This window comes from Trachemys scripta, chromosome 3, assembly GCF_013100865.1.
Source record: "Trachemys scripta elegans isolate TJP31775 chromosome 3, CAS_Tse_1.0, whole genome shotgun sequence".
Taxonomy (NCBI): Eukaryota; Metazoa; Chordata; order Testudines; family Emydidae; genus Trachemys; species Trachemys scripta.
Window position 1 is genome coordinate 181,434,212 of NC_048300.1, and position 23,877 is coordinate 181,458,088.

The 23,877-nt window shown below is 43.2% G+C and overlaps 1 protein-coding gene across 1 annotated transcript; it reads right to left on the bottom strand.

Moving 5' to 3' along the window:
- Positions 1 to 8,198: 8,198 nt before the first annotated feature.
- On the bottom strand, positions 8,199 to 16,800 carry OSR1 (odd-skipped related transcription factor 1). The gene is made up of 3 exons (XM_034766559.1): positions 16,494 to 16,800; positions 9,869 to 10,560; positions 8,199 to 9,291 (listed from the first exon to the last, which is right to left on the bottom strand). The coding sequence occupies exons 2-3, from the start codon at positions 10,513 to 10,515 to the stop codon at positions 9,156 to 9,158; spliced, it is 783 nt and encodes a 260-aa protein (XP_034622450.1). The 5' UTR covers positions 10,516 to 10,560; positions 16,494 to 16,800; the 3' UTR covers positions 8,199 to 9,155.
- Positions 16,801 to 23,877: the final 7,077 nt, after the last annotated feature.

Consider the following 23,877-nt stretch of genomic DNA (forward strand, 5'->3'; position numbering starts at 1 on the left):
TTCATCGTATAGCTTCTCCACTGTGGTAGAAATGGGGCCTGGATATGCCCCTAGGTAGTCCCACTGGCCACACGTACACACAGCACCTTTATGAGGCTGGCTGGGGGCTTGCTTATGGGTGGGAAGCCCTTTCATACACACTTGTTTTCTCATTCACCATTCTCTTCCCTAGGCTGAGTCATGTTTTGATGATGCAACATAATATTGCAACATGACATAAAAGCTTGTAACAACTACACTAGAAATGAGAGCTCTCCTCTCAACCTACTTGAACCAGGTTCCTTCTCTTCTGGCAGGATCTCCAGCACAGGAAATCCACCCAGTGTATCCCAGTAGCATAGCAAGGGATTTTTACCTCTAACAGGAATTGGATTCAACACCACCATTTACAGAAGCCATTACTAAACGCTGATTTCTATGAAAGTTGTGTCAGTTCTGTAACTTTTTCAAACAGGCTGATAGTGATCCAGTGGAAAAGCTCATAGTTCTTATGGTCGGGAATATTAAAGACACCATCTGCTTGCTTGTTGCTTTTCCCCAATTATAAAACACATTGGAGTAATTGTTTCTGATTACGTTTAAGTAGGCACTGAAAGTTTAAAACTTGAGGAAATTCCCAGCAGTTCATTTTAAATGCCTGCCTCCCAGTTTTGGAAATGAATATCCTACATCCTTTCCTGCATTGCTGAACCTTTTCCCTCCTCGTTTTGAAAATCTGATTTTTCCTCTTTGCAGCCCTTCAAAATAGCATTATTCATCCACTGAGGGAAATAAACAGCTGGACGTAAACATTTCCCAACTGCTGGAGAAACACTAATGGTTTCCTAAACCAGCTCCAAGTAGTCGCCATACAAATGCAGAAGGGAAAACTGTTTCGTGGCCTGGACACGTGCTTGTGCTAATGAAATAATCAACAGTATAAGGTTGGGTGAGTCACTCTGCTTTGGGGCTCATCAAATGTGCAGCTTCTTAATTATTATTTAATAGTTACCGAGTTCAGCCAACAATGTGCTCAGTGCTGTAAATGAGAGTCCTTGCCCCCAGTTGCTTACAGTCTACATATGGCATAGGCCCAGCAGTCAGTAATTGGTCAGACAGTAGACATCCAGCAGCCCACTTGCTGGGCGGTGCAAGCTGAAAAGTGGTGGCAAAATCGTGGAATGGTCATGAGGGGAAGTCTTCAAGGAGGAGTGTGGTTTAAGGAGAAATCTAAAAGGCAGCGCCCAACGGACACACGAGAAGTAAGGAACAGTTCCAAAGCGAGCAAGGGGTAAATATTGTTGTAGATCTGTAAATTCTGAATCATACTTCTAGTCAGCCACATCCAATCCCTCGTTTTCATTTGCTTTTCATGACCATTCACATGAGCCAAGTTGTGTGTGCGTGTGTGTGAATGTTTGCGGAAAGCTACTTTGGAGCCCATAACCAAGATTGGTTTAATCATAAAACAAAATGCGTTTTGTCAAAGCGCAAAATTCAAACTGGGTGCAAAAGGAAGTAGTTTATAAAGATCAGGTCATACAATCAGGAAGCAGAAACAATACCATGCAATTTAGGCAGTCCCAGTCCCAGCTCAGACAGGGTAAAATTCACCTGTATGCAGAAAGCCATCACAAGGGCCTGCACACCACCTGAACCTTTTACGATGTGCAGCATATACCCACTTCTTCATGCATGTGTCCAACTAGCTTCATGGACAGTAGTGTGGGGGACGAAGGGGGGCCGGAACCACGGCTCCACGTGCTCCCACTCATCCCCACCCACTTGCTCTCTGAGAACAGCATCTAGTACCCAGACCTGTGCTCCCTCCACTACATGTAGCTAAGATCTTATGACTATCTGTCCTCTTAGCTGACAGACAGGGGATTGAACCAGGGACCATCTGAGCTAAAAGCATGAGCTGCTACGGCTATTTTTAAGCTGGGGGCTGTAACAACGCAAAACATCTGTGAAGGCCCATGGGAGAGGGGTGGGGGTCATAATACAGCACACTCACCAGTAGGTTACACTGTCTAGACCTATCCTGAACACTTTTGTATGGGGAAGGGAATAGTTTTACTCTCCCTTATCCAGAAGGCTTAACTGAGACTTACCCAGTGCCAGGCCTTGTGTTGGTTGTCTGGACAGGGCTGGATTTCACCCCTACTGAATCCAGACTCCTGAATAAATAAATAAATACTCCCTATAAAGCATTATGAACAACCTATAGGCTGAAATTTGTTCACCTCCTAATTATAGAATAAAACCATGGTCTGCTTAGACAATTTGTGAATGGAGGAAAAAATGCTAAATTGCTGAATAAATCAGTAAATGGACCAGCTCTCGCTCCAACCATATCATGGGACAAAGTACCAAGATATGAGAGGGTTAAGGCTATGAAAGAGGTTTAGGGGAAGTGCAGGGAGCAAGAGAACAAGTAGGTAGAATAGGGCACAAGCAGGTTTGTTTAGAGCTTTGCAATTGAGGACAAAAAAGCTTTAACTTAATGTAGAAGGCAAGAAGAAGCCAAAGGGAGGCTTGGAAGAAGGGGTTGACATGGTCTGTGAAGTGACAAATGTCGTTGTTATTGCAGCTTTCTCTAGGTAAACTGAAGTGGAACCAGACAACAAGCAGGGAGGCCTACAAAAGTGGAAGCTGTGCTAAGCACAGACCAGGGCTCTAGCGGTAGGTGGACAGCAGAAAGGACAGGATTGCCCAATGACACAAGTGATAGATGTAAGCATGAATAGGTAAGAAAAGAGGGGAGTTGGAATTGGCATGGGAAAATAGGAAGGATTGAAAAAGGGAGTGAAACGATGAGGGGCCAGATCCTCAGTCAGTGCAAATCAGCATAGCTCCACTGAAGATCTAGGCGGAGAAGTTGATGCTTCATCACACTCACTGTCAGAGAGTAGCATGATGTACAAGTGGCAGCACAGACGGGAGAAGGAATTCAGGGGCAGGAACTGAGATATGCAAATAAAGAACACAATTATAATAACACAAGAAGTTTTTAACTATATAGCGTATGTTGCTCTAGCATAAATAACACTGGGCCCAATTTTCCTCTCACTTACTTTTGTGTAAACCAAGAGTAGCTCCACTTCAGTCAACTGAGTTCAGTTGGTGTAAAGGAGATGAAGAGCAGGCTCATAGTTTATAAACTCAGTTTTCATGATTCAGCATATCAGGTGTCAAAAACATTGACAAACTAAAGTGAGATGTGGTCCCACAAGAACTCGAGCCGGGGAGGCAAATTGGAATCCAAAATGAGGGATGTGGTATTTGTCCTCATGAAAGACAGTTGAGAGATACGACCTCATATTTAAAAAGTCAGTTACCAACTGTTGGCCTGTATGGGTCAATGCAATGCATTTGGTTTCATTTTTGTTGTTAATCTCGTTCAAAGTTGTATTGAGAATGCAACTGTTAAATTTGAACTTCTCTTTAAAAATAAATTAACAGGAGTTTGCATAATCGATGGAAACTGAAATTGATGTGCCTGTTTAGTGACAAAGGCTATTTTGGATTAGTGGTGTGCCTGAAAATTTACCAAGGGAAATAGTAAATGCATTGTCACTTCGAACTTTTAAATCAAGATTAGATATATTTTTAAACACTTGCTGTAGTTCAACCACAAGTTACAGGGCTCTGTTGTGTTCATTTACCTAGTAGGGAAATTTAATTCCTTCCCCTACATGAGTTACTGGGTGAAATTCTCTGGTTTATGTTAGACAGGAAATCAGAGCAGATTATAGTGGTCCCTTTTATCCTTTATATATGAATAAATAAATAATCAACAATGCCATTATCTTAATCATTATTCTTCTTCTTCTCCCTTTCCTTACCCTCCCATTGCCTGCAATGATTATTTCTGGTGTTCCGACTAAGCTTAGCCTGTAAGCTCTTTCAAACAGGAACAGTCAGTAAAATTTTCCCTAAATCCTTTTGACATTTAATAGGATTTAAGAGCCTAAGTCATTTTGGTGCTTTTGAAAATTTTCCTGGTGTCTTGTCTATGTTATGTGAGGTGTCTCAAATATAATAGATGCTGTATAAATGAAATGCAGAAGGGAATGTTTTAGTTCCCCGCCACCACCCTCAAAAAATTTTCAACAAAAAAGGCAGAGAAAGCCATTTAAAAACAAAACAAAAATCTAGCAATCCAAGCAGATATGGCACATGCAGTAAACAGATGTGGCCAAATTCATCCCTGGTATAACCCAATTAATTTCAGTTCCAAATGCCTAAAAAGACTACAGACTTCAATAGAGTTCTACCCAGGATGAATTTGGCCCATGTTTATTCTGTTTAGTCACAGTATAGGAATGTATGAAAGAAATGCATGCTGGGCATTAGTTTCAATAGAACTCCATCTCTCAACAAACCTCCCAAAGCTGGAAAAAAATACATATGAATCTAACTTTCCAGACTCCATTACATCTACTGGACCAGATGCTGCTCTCAGCTGCACAAGTCTGAATCTGAATCTGAAGCAACTCCTTTCACTTCAGTGCAACTGAATTGAACCCACTGTGCCCGGCAATAACAACAAAACACAACATTTTCCAAATCAGGCCTCAAAATATGCCTGTAAGGTACATAAGTATCATTATTTCCATTTTACAGACGAAGAAACTGAGGCAGGCAGGTTAAGTGATTTGCTTGAGGTCATGCAGAGCAGAGATTAGATCGCAGGGATTTCTGGCTCACTGCACCATGTTAAGCTAAAACCATACTGCTTCAAGGTACAGCCCTGTTACAAAGTAGAATGGATGCCTCAGCATTGTCACTTCCAGAGGAAGCTGGAATTAATATGCAAATCAAGCAGAATTTTAGAAAGAGTGAACCCTGATACCTTCTGTGAAGGCCAATGCAACATTGATGTAGCAAAGTATTTGTTGCCCCTATATATAATTTCAATGAGGCTTTCACTCTTCTTACTGAATTCAAAGTTGATCCTGCAGGCCTCACCAGTAGGAATCTGGCCTTAGTGAACTCTGCAGAATCAGTTCTTTAATATACTGTAACTACATTTTATGAGCAGGAAAAGTTTTAATGGAACATGAAAACAATGTGACAAGACAGCTTTACATTTTAGTCAAACTGGAAATGGGAAAGTGTCATTTTCTTTGTAAATCTTGTATAAAAGAGGCAACTAAAGCCAGATGCTGTAGTACTTACTCAGGCAAAATTCCCACTGAAGGATATTTTTAGGGTGAAAATTGAAACCTGTGAAAATACTGTATATGGAGATCTGATTCTAAGAAGCCTAAACTAGTTATATGGTAAATATCAACTATGAAGAGCATTTAAACGAAAAACGCATAGGTAATTGATCATTTAAATGACTCCTATGACTGATGCGAAAATGCCCATCTCCAATCTAGTTTCCCTCACTTGTTTTGGGGGTTCCTATTATTTGTCTGCTAAATGTAACAATTGCATCTCTTCTTTACCTATCATATACACGAATGGAACTGCTGCATTTACAGTGCAGAACATAAACCTGGATTTAAACTGATAGAGGAAACTGACAGAATGCGATTTTGCATGGCATGCTAGCACAATTAGGCACGAGACCAGGAGAAGATGTTTTGACTAATCCAGACTTCTGTTTATAGAAAATATTTACCCACTATACATTCTCAATAAATTGGCAATTCTGATTATATCAATTCTAGGGGATGGGCAGGGTTTCCCACATGAAATTGCACAGGGAAATTCTTGACAGCAGTATGTGTTTGTGGTCAAAACACCAAGCTGCTGCCTTATAAATGAAATGCTTCCCATGCCCAAGGTGAGTACAGAAGGAGCAGCTTCTTCATTCCCCACCTATGCTATCCTACAATGAAATGCTTAGAATTAATAAACAATAGATCAGATTTCTTACCTCTCATTGTTTTTTTCCCCCTACAGAATTCAGGGGTCCTAATCAGAGAGAATAAGAACATGGTACAGCCAGCATGGGAACGTTTCATCTGAGTAATCACCCCCTTGGAAGTGAATCAGAAAACTCCCTTTTATTTATTACTTAGATAAAAGATGACTCGCTCCAGGAGAGAGTCGTTCACCTCAGCCCCCCACGAATAAACTCCAGGGAACATTCCTGCTCATTTGTTCCCTGTAATGAATTACAAGTGGCTAGCACAGAAGGAGAGGTGTCTGCTGATCCCTTTCCTTTTGCATTGCCTGTGATATTTGCCATACTTTCCTTAAAAACAGGGGGTGAGGGGCGGGAGGAACCACTGAACAAATGGTCTAGCAGAAGTTTGAGCAGGGGTTCAAATATCAGGTATGTCTGGAGCTTTGGGTACTATCTTAACAGAGGCCACGCTCAGAAGTAATGCTCCCCCCCGGGGGGTGATGCTTCACTAACAGCAGCCCCCTTATCCCCTCCTGTGGCTGGGAGATGTCATTTCAGTTCCTAGTAGTTGGGAAGTACTAGTAGTAGGGAAAACCTGGCTCATTTTCCAAAGCAGGCACCTGACTGAAACCAGAGAACCCTAGGGTGTTGTCAGTACAGGGCAAAAAGCAAACTGTTTGGGTAGGGCACTGGTCTGAGAACCAGGTGATTTGAGTCCTAATCCCAGCTCTCCCACGGGCAAGTCACTTCACCTGTCTCCTAGTCGGTTTTATCTAGGTAGATTGTAAACTGTTTGAGGCAAGGAAGGTCTCTTATTATGGGTGCCTGCCATGAGGCTATTATATAAAAAATAAAGAGTTCATAAAGCTACTTTGGTGCATGTGCATACTAAGGAACCAAGGTACTAAATACCCAATGATACTGTTTTTAATTCACCCTCTAATGCATCATGATTTTCCTCTCAACGTATCTATCCCCATACAAAACAGGGCTGCTTAACTTCCAGTGCCCTACTTCAGATAAGTTTATTCTCTTTTATAGACTCTCAAATTGAAAACAAAGTACTTTATATTGTTTGTTGCTTAATACAATCATTGATTTTCCCAATACAACTACATATCTTTACTAAAGCCACTTCTGCACAACTTAATTTATATTGGCCCACTGAAAATGTGTCAATTTCCACCGTATTTATCGCTATATTTAGTCAGCAATCATTATCTGACTAAACTAAACTCTGCAAAGGTTTTCATAAGAGGGACACTGGAATTGATCAGATGTATTGAATTAGTCATGTAGTGGTATCTGTGAATGTGTGTATGTGTATATATATACACATTCACAGATACCACTACACACACACACATATATATATATATATATACATATATAAACACAAGGGAAAATCCTTATCTTTCCCAAATAAAAAGCAAGGCAGTAATGTTTTTTTATCATTCATAAGATTTCTTGCCCATATAAATAGTATCTTTGTAAAACAAAGAGGGAAAATGGAAAAGAAGGGAAATTAAATGTTTTTGTTTTGATTTCAGTGCTTTATAGGTTTAAGCCTTATGTTTTGGAAATAATAAAAACCCAAAATAAAAGTTACTATTTTGATCTGTAATAAGGCAAATTTTTGTTTGATTTCAGCTTTTTGATTTCAGAGGTGACTTGCAGATGATCAGGGAAGAAGCTGTTCTGTCTGTGAAATTACAAAAGAAGCAACACATGCTTTAAAAGCTCAGATGGAACCCGGCTCAAAACTCCCTCTCTATGTCTCAATCCAAAGCGGTTTTGCAGTGGAATAAACATCTCTGATCTAAGACAGCTGCCTGTAATCAAAGGCCGCCCATCAACACTAGACTGGGCCAAGATGCAATTGATAAATATACACTACTGACAATGAAAGGGAGAGAGAATGTAAAGGAGTGTTTCCCCCATGGCCTCAGGCTGTGTGAATGGTAACAGTTTGCCCATTATTCATTTGATTTGTTTTTTAACACTTTTGACATCTAATCTTATCTGCTAATACCCAAGATTTAGTTACCAAGGTGAATTTTTCACACTAGGAACACAGTGATTTGACTCAACCTTTTCCCTTCCCTCCCTCAGATCTATTGACTTTTCCTTTGTAGGTAAAAACAGTGACTAACCCATACAACAACAAAAAAGACGTCTACTTTTAACATTCGCCACTCCCCCAGTACACAATTTGTGAAAAATAATTAAAAATATTACACCACCTGAAAAGGAAAGTTCTAACAATAGGGGACGGAGTTCGATTGAGGATAGACCTGAAAGCAAATGGTTAAAGAACGTTCAGAACATATGTGAATAGTACATCCAGTCACGCTTGCCTGTAAAATAACAATTTATTTTAATACTTAAAAAACACAATCCAGTGATAAATGTCAATTACCAATAATCAGCATAAAGTGCCAAATAGCCATACAACTTTTTTAATAAACAAAACATATTGGAATGTCTCTTAGTTTTAATTTTTTTAATACACTGTTCAGAAAGCCAGCCTTTAAAATTCTCAGGTTGAGATTTATCCTGCCCACTCTCTCATCGAGACACACACAGACTTTAAAGTACCACTAAAACCACATTGTGCATAGCATCAGTTTGATTTATTGCCATTATTCTTTCCTTTGGGTGTTTTTAAATAAGTCCACAAATTATAAACCACCTCCCAAGGCACTAGACCACAAAACAAAAACAAGATCTCCACTTAGTGTTGATGCTGCAGCTCTAAGCTCTATATGAGGCTTTTAGTGCATGGCAGACTTCACTTGAGATTTAGGTCACTTTGGAACATTTCTTTTTAAAAAGAAAACAACAACAGAAACAAACAAACAAGTCTGCAAGTTGTTCTCCTGGTCTCAATGGTGCTGTAACAAGAAGCCAAAGTTTCAGTTCTTAATTGTCTTCTGGAATTTTTTGTTTCCTGAAGTGTTTAAGTAAGAAGCTTTATACAGTCAAAAAAAGTATAAAATAAAAAATGTAAAAAGTAATACCTTTGGAAGCTACGTTTTTGCTTTTAAAAAATGAAGATTCCTGTCCAATACGTGAGCACCACCTTTTGGCATAAAGTTTATCAAAGCCGCACAAGACAGCCAGTTCTCTTGCACTCTCCATATTATTAATATGTGTTTCAAAGGCAATACAATATTTTAAGCCAGGATTTGGGAACCTTTTATTTTTAATTAAAAAAAAATTCAGTGCTCCCATCCTGGGCTTTTTTTGTGTCTGTTCTGAATTTGGTATAAAGTCTGGAGGGGAAGTTAGTTCATGGGTGTTGGAGGTTTCAGCATTTAAGTTTGGAAGGTTTAAGCTCCTTTACTTGCGTATGCAGTGTCTTGTGGACAGCTAGAGTTCTGGACTGGCAAAAGCCTTTCCCACATTCTTGACACTTAAAAGGCTTTTCTTTAGAATGAATATACCTGGGGAGAAAGAATATAGATTTACAAATAGTGACAATTCAATCACGTGACCTGTCAAAAAACACCCCTTGTTTGTGGCCTACTTCCCAAACTACTGCTGAGGCCCAAATGTGAGATGCCCTGTTTGACAAGAAGCCAGAATGGGGGACACAGGGAGAAAAATTAATGCAGGAAGCATCCAGTGTTATGGGAGTCATTCGTTTACTGTAAATACCTGGCTCGAATGGCCACTCTGTATTTCTGATTAAAATCACTTTCAAAAATAAAAAGGAAGGACCATCCCAAATCGCCTGCAAAGAAAGCGGACAGATGAGGGTATGGTCCTCTGCGGTATATAGGGAAGGCAAGTAAACCTCTATAACGGATTCATCTGCCAAATCAAGAAGCCCCGATCACTTGGGACATTACTAAACTGTACAAAGCAGTAGACAGCCTAAGGTGACACTCCTGCATTTAGGGAGGGAAATGGATTAGCTCACCTTTCTATTTGCGGTATAGGAGAGGGAGGGACAGAGCCAAGCAACGTCTATGGTTATAACCCTCCCCCGCCCCCGCGCTATTAAAATGCTGGAGTTACCTGTGATCCCGCAGATGATCTTGCCTTCGGAACGCTTTGTGGCAAATGTCACACGTGTAGGGCCTCTCATCGGTGTGGGTTCTTTCGTGAATCAAAAGGTTATAGGACTTGGTGAAGTGTCTGCCACAGAATTTGCAGACGAATTCCTTCTTGGTTTTGGAAGGTAACCTCCCCCGGGTGGGTTTCTTCTCCGGGGAGAGCTTAGTTACCTCGAGCAAGGAGCCGAGCCCTGGAGGCGAGCTCTGGCTGTCCGCCTGGCCCAATTTAGAGTGATCCTCTTGGGTGGCGGCCACAGCTAGGTTGGCAAAATCAAACCGGGGTTTGGCTTTGAGGGGCACGCTGGTGGCTTCTTGCTTGGGCTGGATGACGTGTGGGAACAAAGGGAAGGCAGGCAGCTGGAACCTGGCGTCCACCAAGCTGGACACCCCGGGCACCTTGGAGAAGGAAGAGCGAGGCAAATGCATGGCTGGGTAACCCAATGTCCACTGGTGCAGGTGAACGGCGTGCAGGGCGCTGAAGCCGTACAGGTTGGGCAGGTGGTCCGAGGGCACCGCGGGCAGCCCGTTGAACGCTTGGAGGAAGGAGTAGTTAGTGAGCTGCAGGGAGGGGTGAATGGGCACTGGGGCCGGCAGAGTCTTACTTCCCATCGTGGCCACTGGGGAGGAGGATCTCGGAGCAGGGAAGGCGAGTGTCTGGAAGAGAAAGACAAAGACCTGTAACAGGGAGACCATAGAGACAGGTCCGTCACCCCGCCTGCTACTCTCCTTTTCTAGGGCCGGCTTCGGAGCCCCGGGCTGCTGGGCGTATCCCAGAGCCCGTGGCAGGTCAGTGGAAAGGTGCCCATTGCTCGCAGTGGCTCTGGCGCTGTGCGCCTTGGCCCCTTCCCACAGCAGTCGTGCAAGCCCCAGGCTCATTGCACAGATCTGCAGGTCGTTAGGACCCCTTTCATCTGCCCCCTCCCCGCCGCCAAGCCTGCTCCTAACGCAAACCATCCCTCGGTAGCCCTGGCTCGCTGCAGCGCGGCCTCCTCCACTTTACGCACCGCTCGCTGGGCAGGAACAAGACCCTCTAGGTAGGCTGGGTGTAACTTCAGGCTATTCGGCTGCACCCCCCCCCAGGCTACACCCCCAAGCCACCCAGTTTGCTGGCGGGGACGTGCCAAGCTCCCTGCTGCTGCGCCCGCTGGAGTCAATGGCAAAGCCCCCGTGAGTCCCAGGGGACACCGTTTTTCCTGGCAACTCACATGGTAAAAGAGTTAAAACTAAAGCGCATGGCTGCCTTATCCTGCCCGTACGAAGCAAGGGCTCGCCCTCTGCCGCCCAGAGGAGTGACAGGTCTCCCCGCCGAACCCACCAAACGTTGACCTCCAATGGGAAGTAGAGCGCGAGGGTTTTACCCTCGCCTACTCCCAGCCCCTGCATCTGGAGAGCTGCGTCTCCCAGCGCTTCCCCTTACCCCTTCCCGGTCCAGCCCCAGCCATTCAGCCGCCTCCCCCTGGCCGCTGCATGGGAACTCCGTCAAAGCCCGGGGCAGAGGTGCTGGAGCAATGTGTATAGTGGGGGGAGCGGACAGTCATTAAACCAAACTGTAAACCCTGTAAGCGATGGAAACCACTTCAAACCAGCACCCCAGGTCCAGCACCTATGGCTGGGGGGGATGGTTTTTGAAGGCTGCTAATAGTAAATACGAAAGCCCTGCGTCCCGGTGTCAAGTCTGAATTTTCGTTTTTGTTTCCGTTGCAAGGGGACGAGCTTGGTCGAGATCTTCGCTAATCAAGCGAGATGGTGGCTTAATAAAACCCCATTTTAAAACTAGGGGTTAGCAAGCGCCTTTCCACAGCCGCTTTGCAGGGCACTACAGTACCTCTCCCGAGAGCAGGCAAGCCGAGGGATCTTCCCACAGCAAGTGCTGCCCAGTTGGAACTGCGCTGCCCTATGCCACGCCAGCGATTTTCAGTCAGATCTCCGCGCAGGCAGATTGGCTCAATCGATGCCACGCTGCGGGCTCCCACAACCTCCAGTTTGCGGGTTTGCACTGTGGCTGGGAGAGACCCAGACTCGTCCTAGGTACTACAAGCAAAGCCCGCCCTCCGCTAAAGTCTGATTAAAAAACCCATTGAACTCAAGAGGAACTTGGGATGGGATGGGGGGAGGGTGTTTTCAAATCAGGGTCCCTCAGGCCGTCCCAGCCAGACAGCTGCACTGCACCTCGGAAGGCAAAGGAAATATTGACGGAGAGAACAACGTAGGTAACTGGGACTATTTGACTCGTCCTGCAATCACAGTAATTAACACACGCATATCTCCTGCAGAAGATGCAGCTCTTTGGGGGAAACAGCAGCAGATATTTTAAAGCTCGCCCCTCTTAAGTGACACATTTAGATTGGGGGCGGGGGTGCTCGCTGTCTATGATTTGGTTCTCCATGTTTATTTCCCCAGCAACCAGTGATTGCCCAGAGAGCGTCTCTGGTACTGCTATTTTGGGGCCCTGGGTAATAATTTGCCACCGTATTTCTAATGCCAAACTGCTAATTTCTCTGAGCATTTATCAAAAGCGATTCTCCCCCCGCCCCATGTCTGAAAGATTATGGATTTGTGATCGAGATGAAGGGACTTTTTTATGTCCATGTCCTGACATATTAAGGCCCCGTTTGGAGAAGAGTTTACAAACGAGCACCAGATTGCTAGCTGTCTCTGTAGACTCAGGCGCAAAGGAAACCTGATGGCCGAAGAGTTCTAGATCCCAGGCAAACAAAAGATGTATATATGGATGTGATTAAAAGGAAAATAGCCGTTGCAGAAACTATGCTGGGGGTATGGGGCCAAGGCGGGAGATTATGAGAGGGGGATTTTTTTCCTCTGAGCAGCCCCATCCTCTACCCCACGGCCACCTTTCACACCGCTTTACATAAATCAACCGCAGGAAAGGAGACCCAAATCCTATAGGAATTCCATCGCAATGACCCAGAATAAAAGAGTGTGACATTTTCCCGAGATTTGCCTTTGCTAATTGGATACATTTTGTATAGCGGCTGATTAAAAAACCATACACAGTACTCCCTCCGTCCCATAACTGTTCAGGGACCAGTGGTCGAACCTGCGTTTTGAGATTTGTTCTTCAGCCGGAGAAACAAACATGGTTTAGTTTTAATATAGTGCCAGGTGTCTCCTTGTTGCGGTACAAGTGTCTTTGATCACTTATTTCAGGAACAAACTAAACTAAACATACAGCTGCCCATTCCGCCTAGATACCCGAACATCGGTCATAATTCTAAACCATTATCCTGGCTCATTCTTATCTTTGAAACGTGGGTCAAGCAACAGCAAACTCAACGAATTTCGAGCCCAGAATTCTGGGCCCCTCCACTCTTTTCATATCATATGTTTTATTTAAAAAAAACAAACAAACCAGAAATATAAAACACAAACCCACCAGACAGATTTAGGTAAAATCCTGATTTACAAGGATATCACATTTTTTAAGAAAATCGGTTTCAGTTTTCCAAACGAATACACGGGCAACGATTCTTTCAAGCAAAAGGAAGTGCAAAAAATGATTCATAATAGCATCCATTGTCCTAATTATGTTGTTTGCTAGAAGCAGTATTATTTTTTTTTTAAAGGAAGGGGCTCAGGGGGCGGGGCGTTCAGGTTGATACAAGTTTGTTGGCATCCTTCCAGAAATGAAAGCTACACTTTTGCTCTGTACAGCTGGGGTAGTCAAAAATATAGATGAAGAGCAGCTTATTTCGTAGAGAAGTCGCTCTTAAGACATCAAAGGGAATGTGTATTTCTCTCTGCAGTACTTTTCTACTCATTCCCTTCCCCACAGAGAGATCAATGTTTCTTTGATTTCGGTGTCACCTCTACCTTTAATTCTGCTTCATGTAAACAGATCCTTATCTTTTTTTAAAAAAGAGCCTGTGAGTTATTTGCTTGAATCGCTCCCACCCCCATCGCAATAAAACTGTACAGTTTTTAAACACCAGATTTGCTTGCTGAGTAATTGAGAGCAAGCCACTTGTGTACTGACACAGGACTGAAACAAAACCCACTCTTGCCAAGATAAATTTACCCTGCAAAATAAGATCATAAACTTGAAAGACTACATCTGTCCCCAGCTTTCTTACCCTTTGTCCTATTTTGGAGATTTGGTCATGCTATTGTCTAATTGCCATTGTTTTACAATCACAGGAATCTACGTTCCAGATAAATTCAATCTAAATATTCTCCCCTATTTTATAAATAAGAAAAAAATGTGGGCAAACTTGTTGTTGGTCGCCTCTCATGAATCGAAATTAAATTAATCTCACAGTAATCTTGTGGTTAGTCAGTCTTTCTACTTTTCACTTTGAATTATCTATTTCTGATGTGTCTTTTGAGAGGGATATTTGTTATATTAAATACTTGACTCATAAATAATGAGTTTTACTGATTAGTTCCACATGGGGGAATAGATGAAGTAAATTAGCTTGAAATGTTGCTTATTTTTACAAACATGATAAATTGGTGGTTATAAAACTTCAGATTCTTGGGGCTTTAGAAGGTGGGGGAATATCTAGAACTCCTGCCACAAGGCTCATCTGTCAAAAAACCACCCTGTTTCGAATGAACTATTTAAAATTTGTTAGCCAAATCCTTTTGATTAAACTGGAACGGTCTGCAGAATTTTATCAGCGTGCCAGGTAGCCAATATTTCCTTCAAGGCGACAGAATTTATATCAGTTTAAACGAGGAAATTGACCTTTTAATTTACCTGTGTTTAGGAAACTAGCCGCAAAGGGAATTAATTGGGACTGTAAGTTGTTCTTTCGCTCTGCATTTGAGAGCGTGATGCTCTGGAGAATACAACTAGAGAATTCCGCGCAGATTTCTTCAGATTATTAATGGAGTGTGCAGAATCTATTGAGGAAGGTTTATTCGGGTCTAATTGAGCGTGGAGGACTTAATTGCTTACATTAATGAGGACGGGAAGGACTAAATCAGCATATCTCTGCTAAATCCTTGTAACATCATCATTCACATTTTATCATGAAATCAGTGCTGACACGCCTTGCGGACCACCGTAGCGAATGCTGATTAATACAGGCATATGTTATACTCCAAAACAAAAAAATCCAGTTCATTACAGATTGCTCAATTTAAGTATTCAATGCAGCCTTTTAACCCACTCAGTCCGGATCCTCATGAGACAGCAATTATGATGTTCTTACAATGGAATTAAACATGCCAATTTAACGTATTTTGCCTCCTTTCAAGCACAGCAGTGCTTGGGAATGCCCTCTGCTAGAAAGCATGCATGTGGGCTTCCTAGGGGTGTCATTTAATACACAAACCAGTTGAGCAATTAGAAAAATACCTGCGAGTGTAGACGTTTCATTTATTATTGGATTAAATTGTTTTAAATAATTGCACCCTCTTCACATGAGAGTCCGGAAGTCCCAGCCTTCCTCCCAAGTTATGGAGCAAACGGTGCTCCGTAAATAATCGGTAATAGCAACTTTTCCTTCCATCCGCAACCCCCTTTTCCCTTAGCTTCCCGAGTCCAAGTCATGGAAAGAAGACAACGACAGTTACTTCTCCAACGTCTCTAGTTATGGCAGGCCAACGAGAGAGTGTAGTTCGCTCCCCTAGGCCTCAGGCAATCAAACCGTGCAGGTTTTCGATTAATCTCCTGACACCACCGATCTTTAGATTCATAGATTCTAGGACTGGAAGGGACCTCGAGAGGTCATCGAGTCCAGTCCCCTGCCCTCATGGCAGGACCAAATACTGTCTAGACCATCTCTGATAAACATTTATCTAATTTATTTAAATCTATATATCCTGCGGAGTCACTCTGTTGTAGGAAGGTGACAGCATTATGCTGCATTAGCATCTTGATCAGGTCCCTGTTTATGTTTTTTACTGGGCTGGGTACATTTTAAATTGGACCAACAGTGCACCTGCTTGGGGTCAACAACTCCAAGCACCTTTCTTGAGTTTATTTTCTCCCCCAACCTCAACAGCAATCTACAAAAGGTCCAGTTTTTATAGCGTTCCCTCCTGACAGCCAGAAATAACAATAACAACGAATAAGCCTCACTTTTACACTAACATTTGACAGAATGGCCTGGAAAGAAGCGAGTTTCTCTCTGCACAGAACTTCCTCCGAACGGAGGTAACACATCAGACTCATGTCAGTTCTGCTCTGTCTGAAAGAGGTGAATGCTGCCTGGTAACTAAAACGCGCAGAATTGCGTACACAATAATACAAATCTAAACGCTCAAGGCTACACAGTTTAGGGCACTCGAGACTGCTAGGGACTGACTAACCCCGGGTTTTGCAGACTGCATGTCAGTTTCATCTCCGTTTAAAAGCATAGCTCGGCTGCACTGGGGAAGGAGCAGCTCCATATGGGATAGGCACGCTTTTAGATAGCAGCAAAATATCCAAGCACCCTTTAAAGACTTTCAGACAGGCTCCCCTCACCCCGCGCCCCCAAAGAAAAAAAAGTCCTTCTAACGACAGCAGATCTGTCCCTTCACCTGCACTGTCCGAGGCAGATAGGGGACACTTTGGACTGATGTAGCCAACCACAGAGACTTGGGGAAAAAACAAAAGGAGTTGTTGGTTTTTTATTTACCTAATCCCGATCTGTGCTCCACCGCTGGCAGAAGTGACAAGATCCGGGGCTAAATTGGAGCTGGTAAAAAAGTTGGGCTAAGTTAGTGGCCCTGGTTGGGCTCTCTTCCCCCACCCCCCACCCCCCCTCCTCCAGCTGGGTACAGACAGATCCTAGAGAGCAGAGGGAGCCAGGTGCTCCTGGGGATGGAGATGGTGAGAATCTCTCTCCCTCCTCCTTCTCCTGCTGCTGTATGTGGGTCTGAGGGCAGGCGCGCCTTGGAGAAGCCGAGCTCAGACTGGAGTGATCCCTTCCCTCCAGCCTCCTCCTTATTTCAACCCCCAACCGGACGCTGGGCATGCGCACTACGGGGGGAAAGTGTCTCGCTGAGAAGATCCAACTTTTCAACTCTCCGGCTTGTTACGGGGCAGCCAGATTCCAGCCCGCACGGCTCCCAGGGCATCTCCCTGCGGGCACCCGCCGCCCCGCGCCCGGGCACCCGCGGGCGAGCCGGGCTCCGAAGCCACGCGTGGCAGGGGAGCAGCCTCAGCGCCCCAGCCAGGGGGTCAGCCGTCCCTTCTGCCCCGGGGAGCCCAGAGCTGCCCCGTTCTGGCAGTCCCCCGCCCCTGCTCCCCAGCGCAGCCCCTAAGCCGCGCTCACTTCACTCCCCTGTGCCCGCGGCAGAGCTGCTCACGGCTCAACGCCAGGGTCCCCTCCGGGTCAGAACTCACAGATTGCCCCGGGGCCAGGATTTGGCCCCACTGGGATCTACTTCCCTGGCAGAATCTGGTGGATCCACGCTGCCCGGAGACCAGATTCCCTCTCCATACCCCCAGCTGGATCCATTCTCCAAACCCCGCACGAGATCCACCCTCCATCTCCCGCACCACATACCGGCGAAGAATCCACTCGCGGATAAGACCCATTTAACCCGGGCTCAGCCTTCTCCCAGCATCCTTGGCAGGATCCACTCCCCAGGCTAGATTCACCGATCCAGCCCGCCGGCCCTGGATCCACGCGCTCCATTCTCCATTGGAGAGCTACTCCCTGGAACGAGTTTCCACACGGTGTGAAAACAGCCAGGTCCCTAACCCTCGCCTGCGGTTTTACCCCAGAATGGTGTGCATAACATTCTCGTTTGAATCCGGGGTCAGACAATTTAGGCAAAGCAAAGTAGCCCTTGAAAGAAAGAGGTTAAACGTGCTTTATAATTAATCCTGGGGCCCTATAGCCCCCTTGCTTATTTGTTTTTCTATTCGTCCATCCGTTCACACTCTTTAGGTCTGTGCAGGAGAACATTGCCTGAGTATATTATATGATCCCGAAGAACAACGAGAGTAATATAATATGTGGGTGAAGACAGATTTGTCAGGCGAACATCGTTTTTGCTCAGGGATCAGCGTGTTATTTGCATGGCTACCTTGTCACTGTCACTGTTACAATTACTTTGCAAGTCTCAGCAGAAACCCGGGTTATCATATTGGGCGATAAAATAAGTGATGAAAATGAATATTTCGCGGATGAATATTCAACATAATGAATATCAGCCACCTTTGCGTTCCCATTTTCTCCAAAGAACAGCACAATTTTGAGGCGCACAGACAGCCTTCAGTTATAGGAAAAATATGTTTCAGGTTTTCTTCCACTTCTGTCGAAAATGAATGGCACTTCTAATGTGCAGGGGCAATGATGACACAGACAAGATCCCATCCCATCTCTCTCTCAAAGCCTGAGCATTTTTATCAATATTCCTTGGAACAAAAATGTATGAAGTGTAATCATTTGGAAAGTGCTTTTCAATAAAGAACAACTACCGTTGAATACTATTGTTATTGTGTGTTTATATGTCTTTTTAAAACAGAAACAAGCAAGCCTTCAATTTAGAAATAAATCACGTAAGCATCCAACGTTAATGATAAACAAACAAACAATACCTGCAGATGCTCAGATGGGAAAAAAAAACTAGCAAGGAGCACTTTTTTTGAGGCGGAGGGAAATGGGCAATTAGTTATCCAAATCTAGTTTAAAATTAAAGTGGGTAGTGGGAATACAATTCCAGCGGTTAGTATAACTGAGATATGGTGTACGTGGATGATGCCTGGAGATTGTATTGTATTATATTTATGCATTTGTTCAACATAAATATGTTTCGAATTGTTAAGCAACTGGCGTTTTAACTGAAGTTTCAGGTTAACTGCCTCGTTAAGTGTATTTGTCTTAAATATCTGGTGTTTGAATTACAGAAGGAGAGCTGGTCCAAAACTTTTACCCTCCGATGATTTCTTTTATGGTATCCCTTGTTAATTTGCATTATGTCAACTTGCAACAGCAGGGAACATAATACCAGTAACGGGATACAAAGTCACCATTAACACTGACACGCAGGGAATCTACTCTCCTTTCCTAGTGAGGATCTGCTGTCGATTAGGAATGTTAGACTTTAAAGAGACTCGTAAAAAGAAAAGGCATCTGCTTCCAAAGTTAACCACGTTGTTAGGAATTAGACGCTATTGTGACTGTTTCAAGAAGCTGAATTTTCCCTTATCCCTGGTATCTCCCGCCCGGAGGGTAGGATGCTGAACCTGCCCACGACTCCAATTCCCAACGACTGGCCAACCCGAGAAGCCAAGGATACAGCACCAATTTCTGTTCCCACTTACACCAGTGCAAACCCGGAGTAATTGACGTGGCTTTACTTCGGATTCACTCCTGGGTAATGGAGAGCAGAGGCTGGCTCGATGAAACAATCTTTTGACGCTTTTTAAAAAAAAAACACAACAGACTATGATTTGAATTTCTATCACACCTGGATTTTTGATCCAGTTGGAAGTCTCAGAGAGACAATCCCGATGGCAAATTTGTTTTACCCACACACAGAACAACACCCGCCCACGAATATATTGAATATACACTTCAAAGCAAATCAGCTCCCCTTAGATTGCTGAAACTGACTAGAGTAGGTAGGTATTAAAAAGCATTCTTTGTCTGATTGAAGGACCCTCTGTATGAATTCGAGGGAGCTAGAGGAAGGCGGTTTATTTTTTAAAATGTGTATATTTTAAGTGCTATATATTCTGATGCAGGCATTTTCCTGTTTCCTTCCTTTAACTAGGGGTATTCTGTACTCACTTAACTTATTAAAATGACGATTTCGGGCCTGATCCTGCAGTCATTTGCCGGCAAAACGATGAGGGGCTTCTCTGAGAGTTTCCCCTGGCAAAGGGCTGCAGGATGAAACCGCGCTTACCAATGTTACATATTTTGTTTAGGGGAAACATTCAAACCATTTCTTAGCGCCAGCTCCAGGCGCCTTGAAGGGATCCCAATGAGCAGGGAGGCTTTTAAAGGACTATTTTACAGGCTAGTGCTTGAGAGCGTCTTGTCCCTGCAAAGAGCAATAGGTGCCTTGCTACTCAATGCTGTTTCTGCTGGTTAGGTCGCGGAACATGGCAGTCAGTCCCGAATCCTGGGGGGGGGGGGGGGGGGAGAAGGAGGCTGTGTTGCATGAACAGGACCTGTGCACAGTGGTTTCGCTCAGCAGCTTTACGAATTTCCCTGCCCCTGGATTGGAACTCTCTGCAAACTGCAAGAAGTGTGTGTGGGGGGGGGGGGGAGATCCGCTCTGGATTCATTCATGAAAAAGATACAGGGACCCGGGAGAAAAGGCGAGGCTCAGGTGCGTTAGTACAGCTCTGAAACCCACCATTCAATGTGCCATCCCGAACAGAAGCAGAAACAGATGAGGCACTAGCGCACGCTGGCTTGAATTCTTCTTTTCATTTTGCACGCAACATCGGATTGTTCGCAGTTAAGCAACAGGTCAGCGCAACAAGGCTGCTTGCACCTGGGGTGATCCAGTCTCGGAAATCGGTGGAAGACCCAGACGGACGTTCTAAAATGGAATGCCTCGAAAAAGATCATCGACACTAACGATGATGAAAAAGCAAGAGGTATCGTTACACAAGCAAAGACGGTCTGGGATATGGTTGTCACGATACCTTTCATTCTTGGCACCGGCGTATACATGCAAAACTCCCACTGACTGCAGGATCGGGTCCATTTTACTCTCAAAACAGATTCCCACAACAAGCTATATGCCACCAGAAACAGAGTAAGGCATGTTCGTCTTGTATTTACACCTTTGTAAACCCGGACTCTCTCCATTTCAGTAAATGGAGTGACTCCGGATTTACACTGGTGTAACCGAAAGCAGAATCTGGCTGAAACTGTTGAGAATCGAGAAAGTTTTTTGGCGTTTACTCATTCAAAATTCTGAATATTCGTTTTAAAGTAGACCCTAAACCCCCAAATCTATCAAACACTCAATTTGTTATTCTAATCATTCCAATTGCTACAAACGACAATAACCACAAACCAACAAGAAGCTATGCCTAGTCGAAAGATGGTGAAATATATTCATGAAAATATTTGAAAAAATGTGGGGAAAAATCATTAACATTTCAAAATTTGGTGGGAAATCAAGAAAATAATTTAATTTTTGGTGTAAAACTTTGTCAACATTTTGAAATTTTCAAACTTGCAACGACCTCTGGGGTTCACTGCAAATAACAGCAAAGCTTTGGAAAATCTTATTCTTGTTAGCAAGTCTGTGACTTTGGGCAACTTGTTTTTAGATTTTTTTAGTCCAATTTAAAAAAAAATAATTGTTGTCCTTTGATTAATGAGGTAACATTGTTGCTTGGGTTGCCATGGGGTCATAAGTAGACTTCTTATTAATATCAGGGAGGTGTCTGCTTAAAATCTGATTTGGCGTGATATGACCCTCACTTTACCCTTCCACATTGTGTACTAATCACCACCCTAAAGAGACATATCTCTGCCAGCTTCCTCTTAAAGTTTTAATCCCACTAAGAATACAAATCCGGATCATTCAATAGATTTATAATTTTTCATCCAAGCATCCCAAAAAACTTTACAAGCAATTAATTAAATGCAAGCTCTTCCCCCCTTTGCAGTGATGTGAAGTCAATTGTGTAAATGATTCCATTTTTAACACCCAGCCCCTGCAGATCAGTGTTAATGCTACAGTGATACTTCTCACCCTGCTACAGTTAGAGTCAGCATTTCCATTATAATTTCCTATTTTCAGGAGTTTTTACAGTGGTCATAAAAATTCAATCCAGGCTCAAACTTGGCATCCCTAGGCTCCTCCCAGGAGTCATTTCTTTTTGTTGTATTTGAAAGAGGAAACCATTTATCTGTTTTTACATTACAACAGTGCAACCAAAGGAAGCGAATGCAGGGTTTGCAGAACAGTTTTGTAGTTTATAACTCTCATTTTTATTCAGCTGTACAGTATCTGCCATGGATGTGAAAAGAAAAGAATTAATAACATATGAATATAATCAGATTACATAGAATCCAGAATCCATATTCAGGATCAGTAATATAAAAATAATGTTTATCATTCTAAAATGCCTTCTTTTCTAAACTCATTACTTAGTAATTGATCCACAATGTGAACTGATGCTTTAGGATGCTTGGAATAAACTGATCAAGTCATCATATTGAGGAAGTTACTCTGTGTATGATCTATGCACATGTTTAGAATGCAGATGGGGGGGGCTTATCCTCTGTCTCTCCCCCCCCCCCTGCCCAGTGCATATTGTAAGTAGGGTAGTAGCTCAAATGAGCTGTGGATTTAGGTGTCCCTAAGTATTCATTTACATGATGGATTGTAATGGTTCAGTAGTTCCTTTGGAACCATAATATTTTATCAGGTCAAAAACCAGCTTTCAAGAAAGAATTCTCTAAATACAAGGGTGGCTGAACTGAATCGTATATGTTAATTATACATCTATGTAATTTCTATAACTATGGAAACTACACAGTGCTGCAAGTAAGATGGTGCAGCATGGAAGTTTTAGTGGCATGAGTTAGGATGGGCAAAGACCTGAGTGAGTTATACAGTTCAGTGGAATGCCAATGAAGCATTGATATCACATATCACACTGTCATGGATTCAGCAAATGCCACATATTTGCAGAAAACTGGGAATCTCTCTAGTGGTATAAAGCATCCATTTCTTCTAACCTTGACAGGTCATGAGGTACCATTTCACTGCAGTTTATGGCATAGATACACCTATATACACCTGTATGGATATACAGATAGGTGCAGTTATACCATTCTATAACATATGATAGAATTTTGTGTCAATGTCTTTTTGTGTAGGTGTGTGCACACACAGTCCTCTGTTAACTCTACTCTTTCAGGGAAAAGAAAGTATCTTTTTCTGTCTTTGTAAAGTAGAGTGGAAATTGAAAAAACTATATACATATTTGGTAATATTAATCATGATCCTGAGTAATAATGAACGAAGGGCTTTGGAATCCTTTGGAAAGAAAGGCACCTTTTGGCTGTTGTGGATTGTGATCTAATGATTAAAAAAAGGAATGGGAATCTGGATTCTGATGTTAATTTTCCCACTATGGCATTGATTCACTGTGAACTTGGGCCTATGATTTAGAGCTGATACAGCACCCATTAGAATAAGTGAAAACTCACTCACTGATTTCACGGAGAGTTTGATTTAGCCTTCCACCTGTTTGTACCATGAGTTACCTGTCTTTAACAAATATGTATAATAATATTTATCTATATCAGAAGAGTGCTGTGAAGGCTGATAAATTGATAAGGCTAAACCTGTAGAAGGTAGTCTGGTCGGAACAACATGTGCGTGGATGAGTTTATATTAAGCCTTTTCCATACCAGCAACAGTCAAAGCTGTAATTCACCATCTGTGCAGCTTCAATGGAGTTAGCAATGGTAGAAGCAGTAGTGCAGACAGGACCCAAGTGTATTTACTCAAGTGCTTATACTGCCCTCATCAGTGTAGTGACGCTTCAAATTTTCTGTATCGTTTATTTTTCAAATATTATCTAATAAACTTTTAAATCTGAATGCCTGACAGTAGCATACTGACCGATGTGACTAACATCTGTCATGTATAGGTCATTCTCTCTCACACCCTCTCCCCAAGGGGAGAACTGTGGAATTGAGAGTTTTGATAGGGTTTTTGTTTTTAGTGTACACACTGCTCAGTGTTTATGTTAGAGAAGCCAGCTTCAAAAAGTATGCCTTGCACTTGGAGCAGAAGGTGGTGGGGTTTGCGATGGTCCTTAGTTCCTGGGGGAGTTCATTCCACAGGCTCAGAGCAGCCCTTGAGAAAGCTCTGTCTCCTGCACAGATGAGCTTGACCCTTATGGTAAAATGTTTCATTGTGCCTGAGAAGAGGAGTTCACAGTCCTCATCTATTACCACACTTCACACAGCAACTGCATCTACAGAGCTACAATTGACCAGCAGTCAGCTCCATTGGTGATAGCAGTGGGCAAATCTATAATGTGGAGACAATTTTTATGAATGTCTCCAGTCCTCTGAT

Excerpts from the sequence above, each read along its gene's own strand:
- OSR1 (XM_034766559.1), bottom strand. The coding sequence starts at position 10,515 with ATGGGAAGTAAGACTCTGCCGGCCCCAGTGCCCATTCACCCCTCCCTG. Across the intron at positions 9,292-9,868 it reads GATCATCTGCGGGATCACAG|GTATATTCATTCTAAAGAAA; the intron begins GTAACTCCAGCA and ends CTTTCTCCCCAG.